The sequence below is a fragment of the Crinia signifera genome, chromosome 9 (genome assembly GCF_055691185.1).
Source record: "Crinia signifera chromosome 9, ASM5569118v1, whole genome shotgun sequence".
NCBI lineage: Eukaryota > Metazoa > Chordata > Amphibia > Anura > Myobatrachidae > Crinia > Crinia signifera.
This window is the reverse complement of record NC_139225.1, coordinates 165317509-165335321: the sequence shown is the minus strand read 5'-3', so window position 1 is coordinate 165335321 and position 17813 is coordinate 165317509. Positions and strand designations below refer to the sequence as shown.

Sequence of the window (17813 nt, the reverse complement as noted above, 5' to 3'; positions counted from 1 at the left end):
CTGCCGGGAATACGATACGCCACCGCCTCTATTCCACTGCGATTGTTACCTTTCGCTCTGCGTAACAGCGACTGCTTGCCTACTCCCAGAAGGCTCTGCACCCCAGGAACGCTCTGCGGGATCTCCTGGTCTAGAATAGGCCCAATACGCTCGCAGATTTTAAGCAGGTAATTTGCAGGGATGTGAGCGTTGGCTGCCACCTGAGGAGAACGAAAGGCCTGAATTACCCCTGTTCATATCCAAATATACAGTGCAGGGAATGTAGTCTGTAAGCGCCACTGGCGCAGTGACGGACATTCTCTGTTAAGCGGAGAGATTATACAAGAAACCGCATTTATAGATACAAATATCGGTGCTAAAATGAGGTTTGTAGAATACATTCAGAAAACACACATAGTATAAGACACAAAGGCACTAAAGGCCCGTACACACTGGGCGACTGAGCTGAAAGTCGCTCAAAACAGGAGGTTTGAGCGGCTTTTAGCTCAAACGCGCCCCAGTGTGTAGGACCCAGCGGTGAGCGCTGCTGCGCGCTCCCGCATCATCACCGGGAAAGCTGCTCATCTGCTGGTAATACCAGCAGATGAGCAGCTTTGAGGACGGCTTTGCATAGCTCTGCGCTATGCAAAGCCGCCCCCCCCCCCACTGACAGTGCCGGGCAGGGGGAAAGCCGCTCAGTGTGTATGCCCTGAGCGGATCCCCCCCCCCCCCCCCAAGCGATAAACGCGATCATTGCTTTATGGACCTGAAGTGTTAAGACCTAACGCCAGCGGAGGTTCAGACAGATAAGAGTGGATGCTCTATTCTAGGTGATTGACAGACATACAGTGCCTGGCAAAAGTATTCAAGTATATACATTTGTTTTAAAACAAAAATCTGAAAATGTGGAATATTAACCCCCTCAACAGTTCCGGTGCAACCAATTACCTTCAGAAGTCACTTAATCAGTGAAATGAAGCCACCTGTAAGTGTCACCCCTAAAAAAAGGGGCAGACTAGATGGGCCAAGTGGTTCTTATCTGCCGTCACATTCTAGGTTTCTATGTCACATGATCGGTCAGTATAAGCACACCTTATCTGAAGGGCCCCAGAGGCTGCACCAGCACTAAGCAAGAGGCATCGCACCATGAAGACCAAGGAGCTCTCCAAACAGCTCAGGGACAACGTTGCTGAGAAGTACCAGTCAGGGATGGGTTATAAAAAAATATCCAAATCTTTGATGATCCCCCGGAGCACCATCAAATCTATCATCTTCACATGAAAAGAACACGGTACCACAACAAACCTGCCAAGAGAGGGCTGCCCACCAAAACTCACAGACCGGGCTAGGAGACCAAAGGTAACCCTGAAGGAGCTGCAGAGACTGGGGTATCTGCGCCTGGGACCACAATAAGCCGTACACTCCACAGAGCTGGGCTTATGGAAGAAGAGTGTCCAGAAAAAGCCAACACTTACTGTTATAAATAAGAAGGTACGTTTACAGTGTGCCAAAGGGCACGTGGGTGACTCCCTAAATGTACAGATGAAGGTGCTCTGGTCAGATGAGACAACTTCCCAACACATCCCATCACCCCAAGAACACCATCCCCCACAGTGATACATGGCGGTGACAGCATCGTGCTGTGGGGACGTTTGTCAGCAGCAGGGACTGGGAAACCGATTTGAGTCAAGGAATGGATGGTGTTAAGCACAGGGATATTGTTGAGCCTGTGATTGAGTCTAAGACAGAGGTTCACCTTCCAGCAGGACAATGACCCAGTGCATAATGCTAAAGTGACACTCGAGTGGTTTAAGGGTAAACAGAATGACCTGCAGCTGGAATTGCTCTACAAAAAGGACTGACTTTAGGGGTGTGAATACTTCTGCACGCTGACGTTTTCTGTTATTTTGTCCTATTTGTTGTTTGCTTCACTAGTTGTAGGTACGGCCTGTGAATGAAATGATGAACTCTAGATCCACCACACCCTCTGGGGTAACATGGGAGAAGGGAAAGTGGACACCCAAGGTCACAGAGACACTCATTACACCCAGACGGACGGAACTGGCCCGAATAATGTAGAGCAGATAATGCAGGGTGACCGTCCTGACTCATCACCTTCCAAACCTGTATGCACTCACACACACACAAACCCCACCCAGGCCCATCCTACGCCAGCATCTCTGTCCCGGAGGAGAGGACACAAGCGCACACAGAATGTGCAACCCAAGTATAAGGTGCTAATGGGAAATACAATGGAAAGGTTGCGCAAGTTCTTTGTATGGGACACAGAGAACTGAAGATGAGCACTGGGCAAACCGCCAAGCATGGGGTACACAGGAATAATGCAGCGCGCAGTACAGAGAGCACCGGCCGCACCCAGGGATAACATTCCCCACAATACAGAGAGAGCATTGGACACATTTGGGTTAATGCTACGGCTCTCCTTTAAGGGCCATCACCCCACTACATAGCCCGTGTTCTGATGAACCAGAGAAATTCCAAGCACACGTCAGGGCTTCCTCACTAACCCCCGCAGAGAACGAGACAATGCCACTCTTGTATATAGTTAGAGAATGTTTGGGGATGACTTTCCTAGGGGTCACCAGGTCATGATCGGAGACCTACAGCACAGGAGACGACATAAAATAAAACCAACCTCTCTAGTGGGACAATCTCCAACCCTACCCCCATGCCGAATGACCATCGCGCAATCTGCCCCCCCCTTTCCCATGGGGACTCTTAGAGGCTGGCTCATTTCTCCTGTCATAAAGCCAACAGCTGCCCAGACTTACACAGAAGAAAGCGCTCAGGAGGATCAACTCCCACGGACCAACGTGCATCCCCAAAGCCGAAATTACACTCAAGGATACTGCAACTGCCAGAAAAATCCAAAAGGTTTCTACACCGCTCAGACCGCACAGGTATAAATCACTGTCCTAAGTCCTAAGGCCGCCTCTTCCTTCTTGCACTGCATTCAGAAATGAACAATATGTTCACACAAGCACAGCAGCGCCGGAGGGGGGGAACCGCGACACGCTCACAGCGGCGTCTGGGGGGAGACCGCGACACGCTCACAGCAGCGTCTGGGGGGGGGAGACCGCGACACGCTCACAGCAGCGTCTGGGGGGGGGGGGGGGGAGACCGCGACACGCTCACAGCAGCGTCTGGGGGGGGGGGGGGGGGGAGACCGCGACACGCTCACAGCAGCGTCTTGGGGGGGGAGACCGCGACACGCTCACAGCAGCGTCTTGGGGGGGGGGGGAGACCGCGACACGCTCACAAGCAGCGTCTGGGGGGGGAGACCGCGACACGCTCACAGCAGCGTCTGGGGGGGGGACGACCGCGACACGCTCACAGCAGCGTCTTGGGGGGGGGGGGGAGACCGCGACACGCTCACAAGCAGCGTCTGGGGGGGGGGGGGAGACCGCGACACGCTCACAGCAGCGTCTGGGGGGGGGGGGGAGACCGCGACACGCTCACAGCAGCGTCTGGGGGGGGGGGGGGGACCGCGACACGCTCACAGCAGCGTCTGGGGGGGGACCGCGACAAGCTCACAGCAGCGTCTGGGGGGGGGGAGACCGCGACACGCTCACAGCAGCGTCTCGAGGGGGGGGGGCCGCGACACGCTCACAGCAGCGTCTGGGGGGGGGGAAGACCGCGACACGCTCACAGCAGCGTCTGGGGGGGGGAGACCGCGACACGCTCACAGCAGCGTCTGGGGGGGGGAGACCGCGACACGCTCACAGCAGCGTCTGGGGGAGGGGAGACCGCGACACGCTCACAGCAGCGCCTGGGGGGGGGGGGAGACCGCGACACGCTCACAGCAGCGCCTGGGGGGGGGGGGGAGACCGCGACACGCTCACAGCAGCGTCTGGGGGGGGGGGGGACCGCGACACGCTCACAGCAGCGTCTGGGGGGGGACCGCGACAAGCTCACAGCAGCGTCTGGGGGGGGGGAGACCGCGACACGCTCACAGCAGCGTCTCGAGGGGGGGGGGCCGCGACACGCTCACAGCAGCGTCTGGGGGGGGGGAAGACCGCGACACGCTCACAGCAGCGTCTGGGGGGGGGAGACCGCGACACGCTCACAGCAGCGTCTGGGGGGGGGAGACCGCGACACGCTCACAGCAGCGTCTGGGGGAGGGGAGACCGCGACACGCTCACAGCAGCGCCTGGGGGGGGGGGGAGACCGCGACACGCTCACAGCAGCGCCTGGGGGGGGGGGGGGGAGACCGCGACACGCTCACAGCAGCGCCTGGGGGGGGGGGGGGGAGACCGCGACACGCTCACAGCAGCGCCTGGGGGGGGGGGGGGGGAGACCGCGACACGCTCACAGCAGCGCCTGGGGGGAGACCGCGACACGCTCACAGCAGCGCCTGGGGGGAGACCGCGACACGCTCACAGCAGCGCCTGGGGGGAGACCGCGACACGCTCACAGCAGCGCCTGGGGGGAGACCGCGACACGCTCACAGCAGCGCCTGGGGGGAGACCGCGACACGCTCACAGCAGCGTCTGGGGGGAGACCGCGACACGCTCACAGCAGCGTCTGGGGGGAGACCGCGACACGCTCACAGCAGCGTCTGGGGGGAGACCGCGACACGCTCACAGCAGCGTCTGGGGGGAGACCGCGACACGCTCACAGCAGCGTCTGGGGGGGGGGGGAGACCGCGACACGCTCACAGCAGCGTCGGGGGGGGAGACAGCGACACGCTCACAGCAGCGTCGGGGGGGGGGGGGGGAGACAGCGACACGCTCACAGCAGCGTCTGGGGGGGGGGGGAGACAGCGACACGCTCACAGCAGCGTCTGGGGGGGGGGGGGACAGCGACACGCTCACAGCAGCGTCTGGGGGGGGAGACCGCCACAAGCTCACAGCAGCGTCTGGGGGGGGGGGGAGACCGCGACACGCTCACAGCAGCGTCTGGGGGGAGACCGCGACACGCTCACAGCAGCGTCTGGGGGGAGACCGCGACACGCTCACAGCAGCGTCTGGGGGGAGACCGCGACACGCTCACAGCAGCGTCTGGGGGGAGACCGCGACACGCTCACAGCAGCGTCTGGGGGGAGACCGCGACACGCTCACAGCAGCGTCTGGGGGGAGACCGCGACACGCTCACAGCAGCGTCTGGGGGGAGACCGCGACACGCTCACAGCAGCGTCTGGGGGGAGACCGCGACACGCTCACAGCAGCGTCTGGGGGGGGGGGGGAAGACCGCGACACGCTCACAGCAGCGTCTGAGGGGGGGGGGGAGACCGCGACACGCTCACAACAGCGTCTGGGGGGGGGGGGGCCGCGACACGCTCACAGCAGCGTCTGGGGGGGGGGGGGACCGCGACACGCTCACAGCAGCGTCGGGGGGGGGGGACCGCGACACGCTCAGAGCAGCGTCTGGGGGGGGGGGGGGGGACCGCGACACGCTCACAGCAGCGTCTGGGGGGGGGGGGGAACCGCGACACGCTCACAGCAGCGCCTGGGGGGGGAGACCGCGACACGCTCACAGCAGCGCCTGGGGGGGGGAGACCGCGACACGCTCACAGCAGCGCCTGGGGGGGGGGGGAGACCGCGACACGCTCACAGCAGCGCCTGGGGGGGGGGGGGGGGAGACCGCGACACGCTCACAGCAGCGCCTGGGGGGGGGAGACCGCGACACGCTCACAGCAGCGCCTGGGGGGGGGAGACCGCGACACGCTCACAGCAGCCACTGGGGGGGGGTTTTGGGGGGGGACGACGACAGCGACTTACTATGGAAAGAATTATTAAATTACTGTAACTGGAGTTGCAGATAATTTTTTACTCATATTTAGAATGTGGAGTGAACCTGGAGGAAACCCACACAAGCACGGGGAGAATATACAAACTCCACACAGTATTGGCGCTGCAGAACAAGGCTTTATGTATAATATGTTTGCTCATACTGTAATCTCAGTCTTTGCTCTACCTTCATGTTACACTGAGGCCCGGCAGACTGCTGGAGTGTGCACTGTGTCAGGAAGTCATGTGTGCACGGGACAACCTCTCCCCTGATCACAGCTTGATATCCAATAATATCCCAATACCTGCTCATATACAGTACAGGTTACTAGCAGCGACTTACAGAAAGCATCTTGTATTCTAGTTTTGTTGGTCCTTTAAACGTCGCTCACATCCCAAGCAGGTTATTTCTGGTACAGCCCAAATGCAACATCCCCTCAGTGACTGCAAACAGGCCATGTTCTGAGGCGGCACAGCAGTCACACGCAGTACCAGACATCCATTGGGCTGATGTTTGTAACCCAATGACTGCACTGCTGCCAATACCTTCTCCCAGTAGCAAACTCCTGAGCACAGTAGATCCTGCAACGTCCATGAGTATTGCCCAGCTGATTGAGTGGGTTTGGCGGAGATGCCGCAGAGTGAAGAGGAAACATTGGTATTATCGGCTGCGCCATGGCCAGATTGGGGGCTGCGCCGCGCCAAGGCCGGACCTGGGGCAACACTGGCCTTAAAGGACGCTTTTCCCGGTCTCATCCCAATCTTCAATTTCTGTGTCTGAGGTCCTCAAAAATCTCCTTTAGTCCGGATCTGTTTTGCTTGTACAATCCGGTGCGATTAAAACGGACCAAGAGGGGGACAGCAGCATTGTGTATAGACTCCCCTCGTTATATCCAATGGTGTAACCAGATTCCCATTACCAACAGTAGCTGTAGTACCAGGCACCAGCAGGAAGTGACAACACAGGCGATGTGAGCTGGGAAGGAATCCTACATTGTGCACTGTCATTAGGGTCGACAGTCAAAAGGTCGACATAGGGGGTTTTCACTTTTTTGGGTCGACATTGACTGTCGACCTAATGACATATTGACCTAAGCTCATGTCGACCTTATGTGTCAACCTTCAGTGGGCGACATTAGTATGACCCGTACTGGGGATGTGCCCATCACTCTCTGGAACATGAGACCTCACATTGTATGTAACTGAATGGACCCAAAACGGTTTGGGAAACACCATGACCACAATGTACAAAATATTCAACTTCAATACAGCACAGATAGAGGTTAACAGCAGAGTAATCCCTGGAACACACAGGCTTATAAACAGGGAAACACGAGGGCAGAAGAGGTCAGATTCCGCTCCATATTCAAGTCCTAGCATGACAAACACTGCGATGGAATAGGGCAGACAGCACAAGAGGGCAGCAGTTACACAGTGTGAACACACCACTCCAGTATGACATCACTCCCCTACTGGCCCGGCAGCGTGACATCACTCCCCTACTGGCCCGGCAGCGTGACATCACTCCCCTACTGGCCCGGCAGCGCGACATCACTCCCCTACTGGCCCGGCAGCGCGACATCACTCCCCTACTGGCCCGGCAGCGCGACATCACTCCCCTACTGGCCCGGCAGCGTGACATCACTCCCCTACTGGCCCGGCAGCGTGACATCACTCCCCTACTGGCCCGGCAGCGTGACATCACTCCCCTACTGGCCCGGCAGCGTGACATCACTCCCCTACTGGCCCGGCAGCGTGACATCACTCCCCTACTGGCCCGGCAGCGTGACATCACTCCCCGATTGGCCCGGCAGCGTGACATCACTCCCCGATTGGCCCGGCAGCGTGACATCACTCCCCGATTGGCCCGGCAGCGTGACATCACTCCCCGATTGGCCCGGCAGCGTGACATCACTCCCCGATTGGCCAGGCAGCGTGACATCACTCCCCGATTGGCCAGGCAGCGTGACATCACTCCCCGATTGGCCAGGCAGCGTGACATCACTCCCCGATTGGCCCGGCAGAATGGCACCACTCTTGTATGAGCCCTCAAGAAACACCAATATTTCACAGTAGGCAAGTTGTTACTGAAGCCCAGAATCCTGAACCCCAATCACTTCATCGCTCACCAAGTCCAGATATGTCCTGCGGTGCCGTCTCCCCTGCCAATCCAGTCGCTCTGGGATGAGCTGCAGAGAAAGAGGGGGCCATGAGTGTAAGCACAGGAAGCCCCATAACTTAGCACCCCAACAATAGAACATACTCTTACCTCATGTTCCTCCAGCTCCTCTGCCAGTGCCTGAAATACACACACACCAGTTACAGAGGGGACAGCAGGACAAAGCAGACATAGATCATTGCCCTGGGGCCATCTTATGTCACATCCCCGTCTGGTCAGGAAAGATGAGCGGACTCCCAGATGTGTGTTGTGTGGGACTGAGGTTTTATGTGAGGGTATTGGGAGAACAGGGAGGCGATGTGGCCTGTATACTCTGAGGAGCACAACAGGATTTGTGGCTGCATATAATGTTTGTTAGGGCACCTGTATAAGAGGTAGGGACCCCAGGAGAACATTGGTGGATAGGAACCCCAGGAGGACGTGTGGCTGCGGGGGGTGTTACATGTATGGAGATGGGGTGGGTGGGGCCCCTGTGGGGGATATGTGGGGGATAGGGGTATGTTGGGGTCCCCGTGAGGGGTATGTGGGGGACAGGGGCTATGTTGGGACCCCTGTGAGAGGTATGTGGGGGACAGGGGCTATGTTGGGACCCCTGTGAGGGGTTTGTGGGGGATAGGAGTATGTTGGGACCCCTGTGAGGGGTATGTGAAGTTGGATGGGTATATGGAGCTGTTGGGACCCCTATGAGAGGTATGTGGGGGATAGGAGTATGTTGGGACCCCTGTGAGGGGTATGTGGGGGGACAGGGGTATGTGGGGGGACAGGGGTATGGTGGGGTCCCTGTGAGGACTATGTGACGTAGGAGGGGTATGTGGGCTATAGGGAGATGTAGATACCCCAGTGAGGGGTAAGAGAGGTATATGGGGGTACCCCCGCCCCGGGTCCCAGGCCACTCACCTGCGCGGATCTTCGGCACGGTCCGGACTGCAGGTAGCGGGCGATGAGGAAGTAGAGCTCTGCGGGAAGACAGAGGGGACAGGCGGTTAGTAGAGCCGGGGGACAGTGGGCAGCGGACGCTCGCTCCCTCCTGGTACATACCGGCATCCATGGTGCCTGCTCAGAGTCCCGGCTGCGCGGTCGCTTATGATGCCGGAGACCCCATAGAGGCGGTTTCCTCCGGGCCCGGACCTAGCGCATCTCCCCCCCGGTGCTGGAGCCCCCTCCGGCCTGAGCACAGACAAGGGAAGCGCAGAGATCGTGCAGTGCACTCCTCCAGCCGCGGGCGGCGCTGTGGGCACTCCGGCACCAGCTCTATGGTACAGCGCGACGCTCTGCCCAGCACCAGGCGCTGGCAGACAATGGCAGGAGCCTCACGTGACTGCGGCTCTATGGTGCCGGAGCGGAGGTCGGGGAGGAGATGAGGTGCGGCGCCGGAAACAGCTGTGTGTGGGGGATGTATATCTGTGTGACACAAGGGGAGGGGGACGTGGTCAGTGTCACACACAGCCTGGTCCTCCCCTGGGTAACGCTATGTGACCTGAGCGGCTCCACGAGGCTGAAGTTGGCTTCTTATTCGGCCAGCTTCTTATTCGAGCTCCAGCTTCTTATTCGAGCTCCAGCTTCTTATTCAGAACAATCACTTTTACAAGGGTTAATGAATCATAAACCACAAATTTGACTGCAGAAATCAACACAGGGGGGTCACGTACATATGACCCACTAGCAATTTCTTTTGACCAACAAGGTTTTGGGCAGAAATTGGGCACTAAAGTGGGCATGGGTCCCAGAATTCATCATTTTGAATAAGTAGCTGGTGTCCTGCAAGGGTTAAACAGCGTTGGTCAAAAAATATTACACTGGAAACCCGCACAGGGGGGTCACTTACATATGACCCACTTGCCATTACTTTTGACCAACAAGAATTTGGGCAGAAATAGGGCACTAAAGTGGGCATGGGTCCAAGAATCATCATTTTGAATAAGTAGCTGGTGTTCTGCAAGGGTTAAACAGCGTTGGTCAAAAAATCTTACACTTGGAATCCACACAGGGGGGTCACTTACATATGACCCACTTGTCATTTCTTTTGACCAACAAGGATTTGGGCAGAAATAGGGCACTAAAGTGGGCATGGGTCCCAGAATCATTATTTTGAATAAGTAGCTGGTGTCCTGCAAGGGTTAAACAGCGTTGGTCAACAAATATTACACTGGGAACCCGCACAGGGGGGTCACTTACATATGACCCACTTGCCATTTCTTTTGACCAACAAGGATTTGGGCAGAAATAGGGCAGTAAAGTGGGCATGGGTCCCAGAATCATCATTTTGAATAAGTAGCTGGTGTCCTGCAAGGGTTTAACAGCGTTGGTCAAAAAATATTACACTGGAAACCCGCACAGGGGGGTCACTTACATATGACCCACTTGCCATTTCTTTTGACCAACAATGATTTGGGCAGTAATAGGGCAGTAAAGTGGGCATGGGTCACAGATGTCATTATTTTGAATAAGTAGCTGGTGTCCTGCAAGGGTTAAACAGTGTTGGTCAAAACATATTACACTTGAAACCCACACAGGGGGGTTGCCTACATATGACCCACTTGCAATTTCTTTTGACCAACAATGATTTGGGCAGAAAATGGGCACAGAAATGGGCATGGGTCCCAGATATCATTTTGAATAAGTAGCTGGTGTCCTGCAAGGGTTAAACAGCGTTGGTCAAAAAATATTACACTGGAAACCCGCACAGGGGGGTCACTTACATATGACCCACTTGCCATTTCTTTTGACCAACAAGGATTTGTGCAGAAATAGGGCACTAAAGTGGGCATGGGTCCCAGAATCATCATTTTGAATAAGTAGCTGGTGTTCTGCAAGGGTTAAACAGCGTTGGTCAACAAATATTACACTGGAAACCCGCACAGGGGGGTCACTTACATATGACCCACTTGCCATTTCTTCTGACCAACAAGGATTTGGGCAGAAATAGGGCACTAAAGTGGGCATGGGTCCCAGAATCATCATTTTGAATAAGTAGCTGGTGTCCTGCAAGGGTTAAACAGTGTTGGTCAAAACATATTACACTTGAAACCCACACAGGGGGGTTGCCTACATATGACCCACTTGCAATTTCTTTTGACCAACAATGATTTGGGCAGAAAATGGGCACAAAAATGGGCATGGGTTCCAGATATAATTTTGAATAAGTAGCTGGTGTCCTGCAAGGGTTAAACAGCGTTGGTCAAAAAATATTACATTGGAAACCCGCACAGGGAGGGGGGTCACTTACATATGACCCACTTGCAATTTCTTTTGATCAACAATGATTTGGGCAGAAAATGGGCACAAAAATGGGTATGGGTCCCAGATATCATTTTGAATAAGTAGCTGGTGTCCTGCAAGGGTTAAACAGCGTTGGTCAAAAAATATTACACTGGAAACCCGCACAGGGGGGTCACTTACATATGACCCACTTGCCATTTCTTTTGACCAACAATGATTTGGGCAGTAATAGGGCAGTAAAGTGGGCATGGGTCACAGATGTCATTATTTTGAATAAGTAGCTGGTGTCCTGCAAGGGTTAAACAGTGTTGGTCAAAACATATTACACTTGAAACCCACACAGGGGGGTTGCCTACATATGATCCAATTGCAATTTCTTTTGACCAACAATGATTTGGGCAGAAAATGGGCACAGAAATGGGCATGGGTCCCAGATATCATTTTGAATAAGTAGCTGGTGTCCTGCAAGGGTTAAACAGCGTTGGTCAAAAAATATTACACTGGAAACCCGCACAGGGGGGTCACTTACATATGACCCACTTGCCATTTCTTTTGACCAACAAGGATTTGTGCAGAAATAGGGCACTAAAGTGGGCATGGGTCCCAGAATCATCATTTTGAATAAGTAGCTGGTGTTCTGCAAGGGTTAAACAGCGTTGGTCAACAAATATTACACTGGAAACCCGCACAGGGGGGTCACTTACATATGACCCACTTGCCATTTCTTTTGACCAACAAGGATTTGGGCAGAAATAGGGCACTAAAGTGGGCATGGGTCCCAGAATCATCATTTTGAATAAGTAGCTGGTGTCCTGCAAGGGTTAAACAGTGTTGGTCAAAACATATTACACTTGAAACCCACACAGGGGGGTTGCCTACATATGACCCACTTGCAATTTCTTTTGACCAACAATGATTTGGGCAGAAAATGGGCACAAAAATGGGCATGGGTCCCAGATATAATTTTGAATAAGTAGCTGGTGTCCTGCAAGGGTTAAACAGCGTTGGTCAAAAAATATTACACTGGAAACCCGCACAGGGGGGTCACTTACATATGACCCACTTGCAATTTCTTTTGACCAACAATGATTTGGGCAGAAAATGGGCACAAAAATTAGCATGGGTCCCAGATATCATTTTGAATAAGTAGCTGGTGTCCTGCAAGGGTTAAACAGCGTTGGTCAAAAAATATTACATTGGAAACCCGCACAGGGGGGTCACTTACATATGACCCACTTGCAATTTCTTTTGACCAACAATGATTTGGGCAGAAAATGGGCACAAAAATGAGTATGGGTCCCAGATATTATTTTGAATAAGTAGCTGGTGTCCTGCAAGGGTTAAACAGCGTTGGTCAAAAAATATTACATTGGAAACCCGCACAGGGGGGTCACTTACATATGACCCACTTGCAATTTCTTTTGACCAACAATGATTTGGGCAGAAAATGGGCACAAAAATGAGTATGGGTCCCAGATATTATTTTGAATAAGTAGCTGGTGTCCTGCAAGGGTTAAACAGCGTTGGTCAAAAAATATTACACTGGAAACCCGCACAGGGGGGTCACTTACATATGACCCACTTGCCATTTCTTTTGACCAACAATGATTTGGGCAGTAATAGGGCAGTAAAGTGGGCATGGGTCACAGATGTCATTATTTTGAATAAGTAGCTGGTGTCCTGCAAGGGTTAAACAGCGTTGGTCAAAAAATATTACACTGGAAACCCGCACAGGGGGGTCACTTACATATGACCCACTTGCCATTTCTTTTGACCAACAATGATTTGGGCAGTAATAGGGCAGTAAAGTGGGCATGGGTCACAGATGTCATTATTTTGAATAAGTAGCTGGTGTCCTGCAAGGGTTAAACAGTGTTGGTCAAAACATATTACACTTGAAACCCACACAGGGGGGTTGCCTACATATGACCCACTTGCAATTTCTTTTGACCAACAATGATTTGGGCAGAAAATAGGCACAGAAATGGGCATGGGTCCCAGATATCATTTTGAATAAGTAGCTGGTGTCCTGCAAGGGTTAAACAGCGTTGGTCAAAAAATATTACACTGGAAACCCGCACAGGGGGGTCACTTACATATGACCCACTTGCCATTTCTTTTGACCAACAAGGATTTGTGCAGAAATAGGGCACTAAAGTGGGCATGGGTCCCAGAATCATCATTTTGAATAAGTAGCTGGTGTTCTGCAAGGGTTAAACAGCTTTGGTCAACAAATATTACACTGGAAACCCGCACAGGGGGGTCACTTACATATGACCCACTTGCCATTTCTTTTGACCAACAAGGATTTGGGCAGAAATAGGGCACTAAAGTGGGCATGGGTCCCAGAATCATCATTTTGAATAAGAAGCTGGTGTCCTGCAAGGGTTAAACAGTGTTGGTCAAAACATATTACACTTGAAACCCACACAGGGGGGTTGCCTACATATGACCCACTTGCAATTTCTTTTGACCAACAATGATTTGGGCAGAAAATGGGCACAAAAATGGGCATGGGTCCCAGATATAATTTTGAATAAGTAGCTGGTGTCCTGCAAGGGTTAAACAGCGTTGGTCAAAAAATATTACACTGGAAACCCGCACAGGGGGGTCACTTACATATGACCCACTTGCAATTTCTTTTGACCAACAATGATTTGGGCAGAAAATGGGCACAAAAATGGGCATGGGTCCCAGATATCATTTTGAATAAGTAGCTGGTGTCCTGCAAGGGTTAAACAGCGTTGGTCAAAAAATATTACACTGGAAACCCGCACAGGGGGGTCACTTACATATGACCCACTTGTCATTTCTTTTGACCAACAAGGATTTGGGCAGAAATAGGGCACTAAAGTGGGCATGGGTCCCACAGATGACATCTGTGACCCATGCCCACTTTACTGCCCTATTACTGCCCAAATCCTTGTTGGTTAAAAAGAAATTGCAAGTGGGTCATATGTAAGTGACCCCCCTGTGCGGGTTTCCAGTGTAATATTTGTTGACCAACGCTGTTTAACCCTTGCAGAACACCAGCTACTTATTCAAAATGATATCTGGGACCCATGCCCATTTCTATGCCCATTTTCTGCCCAAATCATTGTTGGTCAAAAGAAATTGCAAGTGGGTCATATGTAAGTGACCCCCCTGTGCGGGTTTCCAGTGTAATATTTGTTGACCAACGCTGTTTAACCCTTGCAGAACACCAGCTACTTATTCAAAATGATGATTCTGGGACCCATGCCCACTTTAGTGCCCTATTTCTGCCCAAATCCTTGTTGGTCAAAAGTAATGGCAAGTGGGTCATATGTAAGTGACCCCCCTGTGCGGGTTTCCAGTGTAATATTTTTTGACCAACGCTGTTTAACCCTTGCAGGACACCAGCTACTTATTCAAAATGATATCTGGGACCCATGCCCATTTCTGTGCCCATTTTCTGCCCAAATCATTGTTGGTCAAAAGAAATTGCAAGTGGGTCATATGTAAGTGACCCCCCTGTGCGGGTTTCCAGTGTAATATTTGTTGACCAACGCTGTTTAACCCTTGCAGAACACCAGCTACTTATTCAAAATGATGATTCTGGGACCCATGCCCACTTTAGTGCCCTATTTCTGCCCAAATCCTTGTTGGTCAAAAGTAATGGCAAGTGGGTCATATGTAAGTGACCCCCCTGTGCGGGTTTCCAGTGTAATATGTTTTGACCAACGCTGTTTAACCCTTGCAGAACACCAGCTACTTATTCAAAATGATGATTCTTGGACCCATGCCCACTTTAGTGCCCTATTTCTGCCCAAATTCTTGTTGGTCAAAAGAAATGGCAAGTGGGTCATATGTAAGTGACCCCCCTGTGCGGGTTTCCAGTGTAATATTTTTTGACCAACGCTGTTTAACCCTTGCAGGACACCAGCTACTTATTTAAAATGATATCTGTGACCCATGCCCATTTTTGTGCCCATTTTCTGCCCAAATCATTGTTGGTCAAAAGAAATTGCAAGTGGGTCATATGTAGGCAACCCCCCTGTGTGGGTTTCAAGTGTAATATGTTTTGACCAACACTGTTTAACCCTTGCAGGACACCAGCTACTTATTCAAAATAATGACATCTGTGACCCATGCCCACTTTACTGCCCTATTACTGCCCAAATCCTTGTTGGTCAAAAGAAATGGCAAGTGGGTCATATGTAAGTGACCCCCCTGTGCAGGTTTCCAGTGTAATATTTTTTGACCAACGCTGTTTAACCCTTGCAGGACACCAGCTACTTATTCAAAATGATGATTCTGGGACCTATGCCCACTTTACTGCCCTATTTCTGCCCAAATCCTTGTTGGTCAAAAGAAATGGCAAGTGGGTCATATGTAAGTGACCCCCCTGTGCGGGTTTCCAGTGTAATATGTTTTGACCAACGCTGTTTAACCCTTGCAGAACACCAGCTACTTATTCAAAATGATGGTTCTTGGACCCATGCCCATTTTTGTGCCCATTTTCTGCCCAAATCATTGTTGGTCAAAAGAAATTGCAAGTGGGTCATATGTAGGCAACCCCCCTGTGTGGGTTTCAAGTGTAATATGTTTTGACCAACACTGTTTAACCCTTGCAGGACACCAGCTACTTATTCAAAATAATGACATCTGTGACCCATGCCCACTTTACTGCCCTATTACTGCCCAAATCCTTGTTGGTCAAAAGAAATGGCAAGTGGGTCATATGTAAGTGACCCCCCTGTGCAGGTTTCCAGTGTAATATTTTTTGACCAACGCTGTTTAACCCTTGCAGGACACCAGCTACTTATTCAAAATGATGATTCTGGGACCTATGCCCACTTTACTGCCCTATTTCTGCCCAAATCCTTGTTGGTCAAAAGAAATGGCAAGTGGGTCATATGTAAGTGACCCCCCTGTGCGGGTTCCCAGTGTAATATTTGTTGACCAACGCTGTTTAACCCTTGCAGGACACCAGCTACTTATTCAAAATGATGATTCTGGGACCCATGCCCACTTTAGTGCCCTATTTCTGCCCAAATCCTTGTTGGTCAAAAGAAATGACAAGTGGGTCATATGTAAGTGACCCCCCTGTGTGGATTCCAAGTGTAAGATTTTTTGACCAATGCTGTTTAACCCTTGCAGAACACCAGCTACTTATTCAAAATTATGATTCTTGGACCCATGCCCACTTTAGTGCCCTATTTCTGCCCAAATTCTTGTTGGTCAAAAGAAATGGCAAGTGGGTCATATGTAAGTGACCCCCCTGTGCGGGTTTCCAGTGTAATATTTTTTGACCAACGCTGTTTAACCCTTGCAGGACACCAGCTACTTATTCAAAATGATATCTGGGACCCATGCCCATTTTTGTACGAGGCTGAAGTTGGCTTCTTATTCGGCCAGCTTCTTATTCGAGCTCCAGCTTCTTATTCGAGCTCCAGCTTCTTATTCAGAACAATCACTTTTACAAGGGTTAATGAATCATAAACCACAAATTTGACTGCAGAAATCAACACAGGGGGGTCACGTACATATGACCCACTAGCAATTTCTTTTGACCAACAAGGTTTTGGGCAGAAATTGGGCACTAAAGTGGGCATGGGTCCCAGAATTCATCATTTTGAATAAGTAGCTGGTGTCCTGCAAGGGTTAAACAGCGTTGGTCAAAAAATATTACACTGGAAACCCGCACAGGGGGGTCACTTACATATGACCCACTTGCCATTTCTTTTGACCAACAAGAATTTGGGCAGAAATAGGGCACTAAAGTGGGCATGGGTCCAAGAATCATCATTTTGAATAAGTAGCTGGTGTTCTGCAAGGGTTAAACAGCGTTGGTCAAAAAATCTTACACTTGGAATCCACACAGGGGGGTCACTTACATATGACCCACTTGTCATTTCTTTTGACCAACAAGGATTTGGGCAGAAATAGGGCACTAAAGTGGGCATGGGTCCCAGAATCATCATTTTGAATAAGTAGCTGGTGTCCTGCAAGGGTTAAACAGCGTTGGTCAACAAATATTACACTGGGAACCCGCACAGGGGGGTCACTTACATATGACCCACTTGCCATTTCTTTTGACCAACAAGGATTTGGGCAGAAATAGGGCAGTAAAGTGGGCATAGGTCCCAGAATCATTATTTTGAATAAGTAGCTGGTGTCCTGCAAGGGTTAAACAGCGTTGGTCAAAAAATATTACACTGGAAACCTGCACAGGGGGGTCACTTACATATGACCCACTTGCCATTTCTTTTGACCAACAAGGATTTGGGCAGTAATAGGGCAGTAAAGTGGGCATGGGTCACAGATGTCATTATTTTAAATAAGTAGCTGGTGTCCTGCAAGGGTTAAACAGTGTTGGTCAAAACATATTACACTTGAAACCCACACAGGGGGGTTGCCTACATATGACCCACTTGCAATTTCTTTTGACCAACAATGATTTGGGCAGAAAATGGGCACAAAAATGGGCATGGGTCCCAGATATCATTTTGAATAAGTAGCTGGTGTCCTGCAAGGGTTAAACAGCGTTGGTCAAAAAATATTACACTGGAAACCCGCACAGGGGGGTCACTTACATATGACCCACTTGCCATTTCTTTTGACCAACAAGAATTTGGGCAGAAATAGGGCACTAAAGTGGGCATGGGTCCAAGAATCATTATTTTGAATAAGTAGCTGGTGTTCTGCAAGGGTTAAACAGCGTT

General features: G+C 51.8%; 1 protein-coding gene across 5 annotated transcripts in view; it reads right to left on the bottom strand.

Moving 5' to 3' along the window:
* Positions 1 to 9137, bottom strand: part of BRWD3 (bromodomain and WD repeat domain containing 3) — a 56087-nt gene extending 46950 nt beyond the window's left edge. For 3 of the 5 annotated variants that reach the window (XM_083160384.1, XM_083160382.1, XM_083160383.1), the window contains exons 1-5: positions 8947 to 9135; positions 8806 to 8864; positions 7999 to 8028; positions 7859 to 7918; positions 50 to 200 (exon numbers count right to left, since the gene is read on the bottom strand). In XM_083160384.1, the coding sequence (XP_083016510.1) occupies positions 50 to 200; positions 7859 to 7918; positions 7999 to 8028; positions 8806 to 8864; positions 8947 to 8956 (310 nt within the window). In that variant the 5' untranslated portion in view covers positions 8957 to 9135. Of the gene's footprint in view, positions 1 to 49; positions 201 to 7858; positions 7919 to 7998; positions 8029 to 8805; positions 8865 to 8946 lie in introns of all 5 variants that reach the window. The other 2 variants (XM_083160385.1, XM_083160386.1) reach the window with 1 other exon arrangement.
* Between the last annotated feature and the right edge of the window lie 8676 nt (positions 9138 to 17813).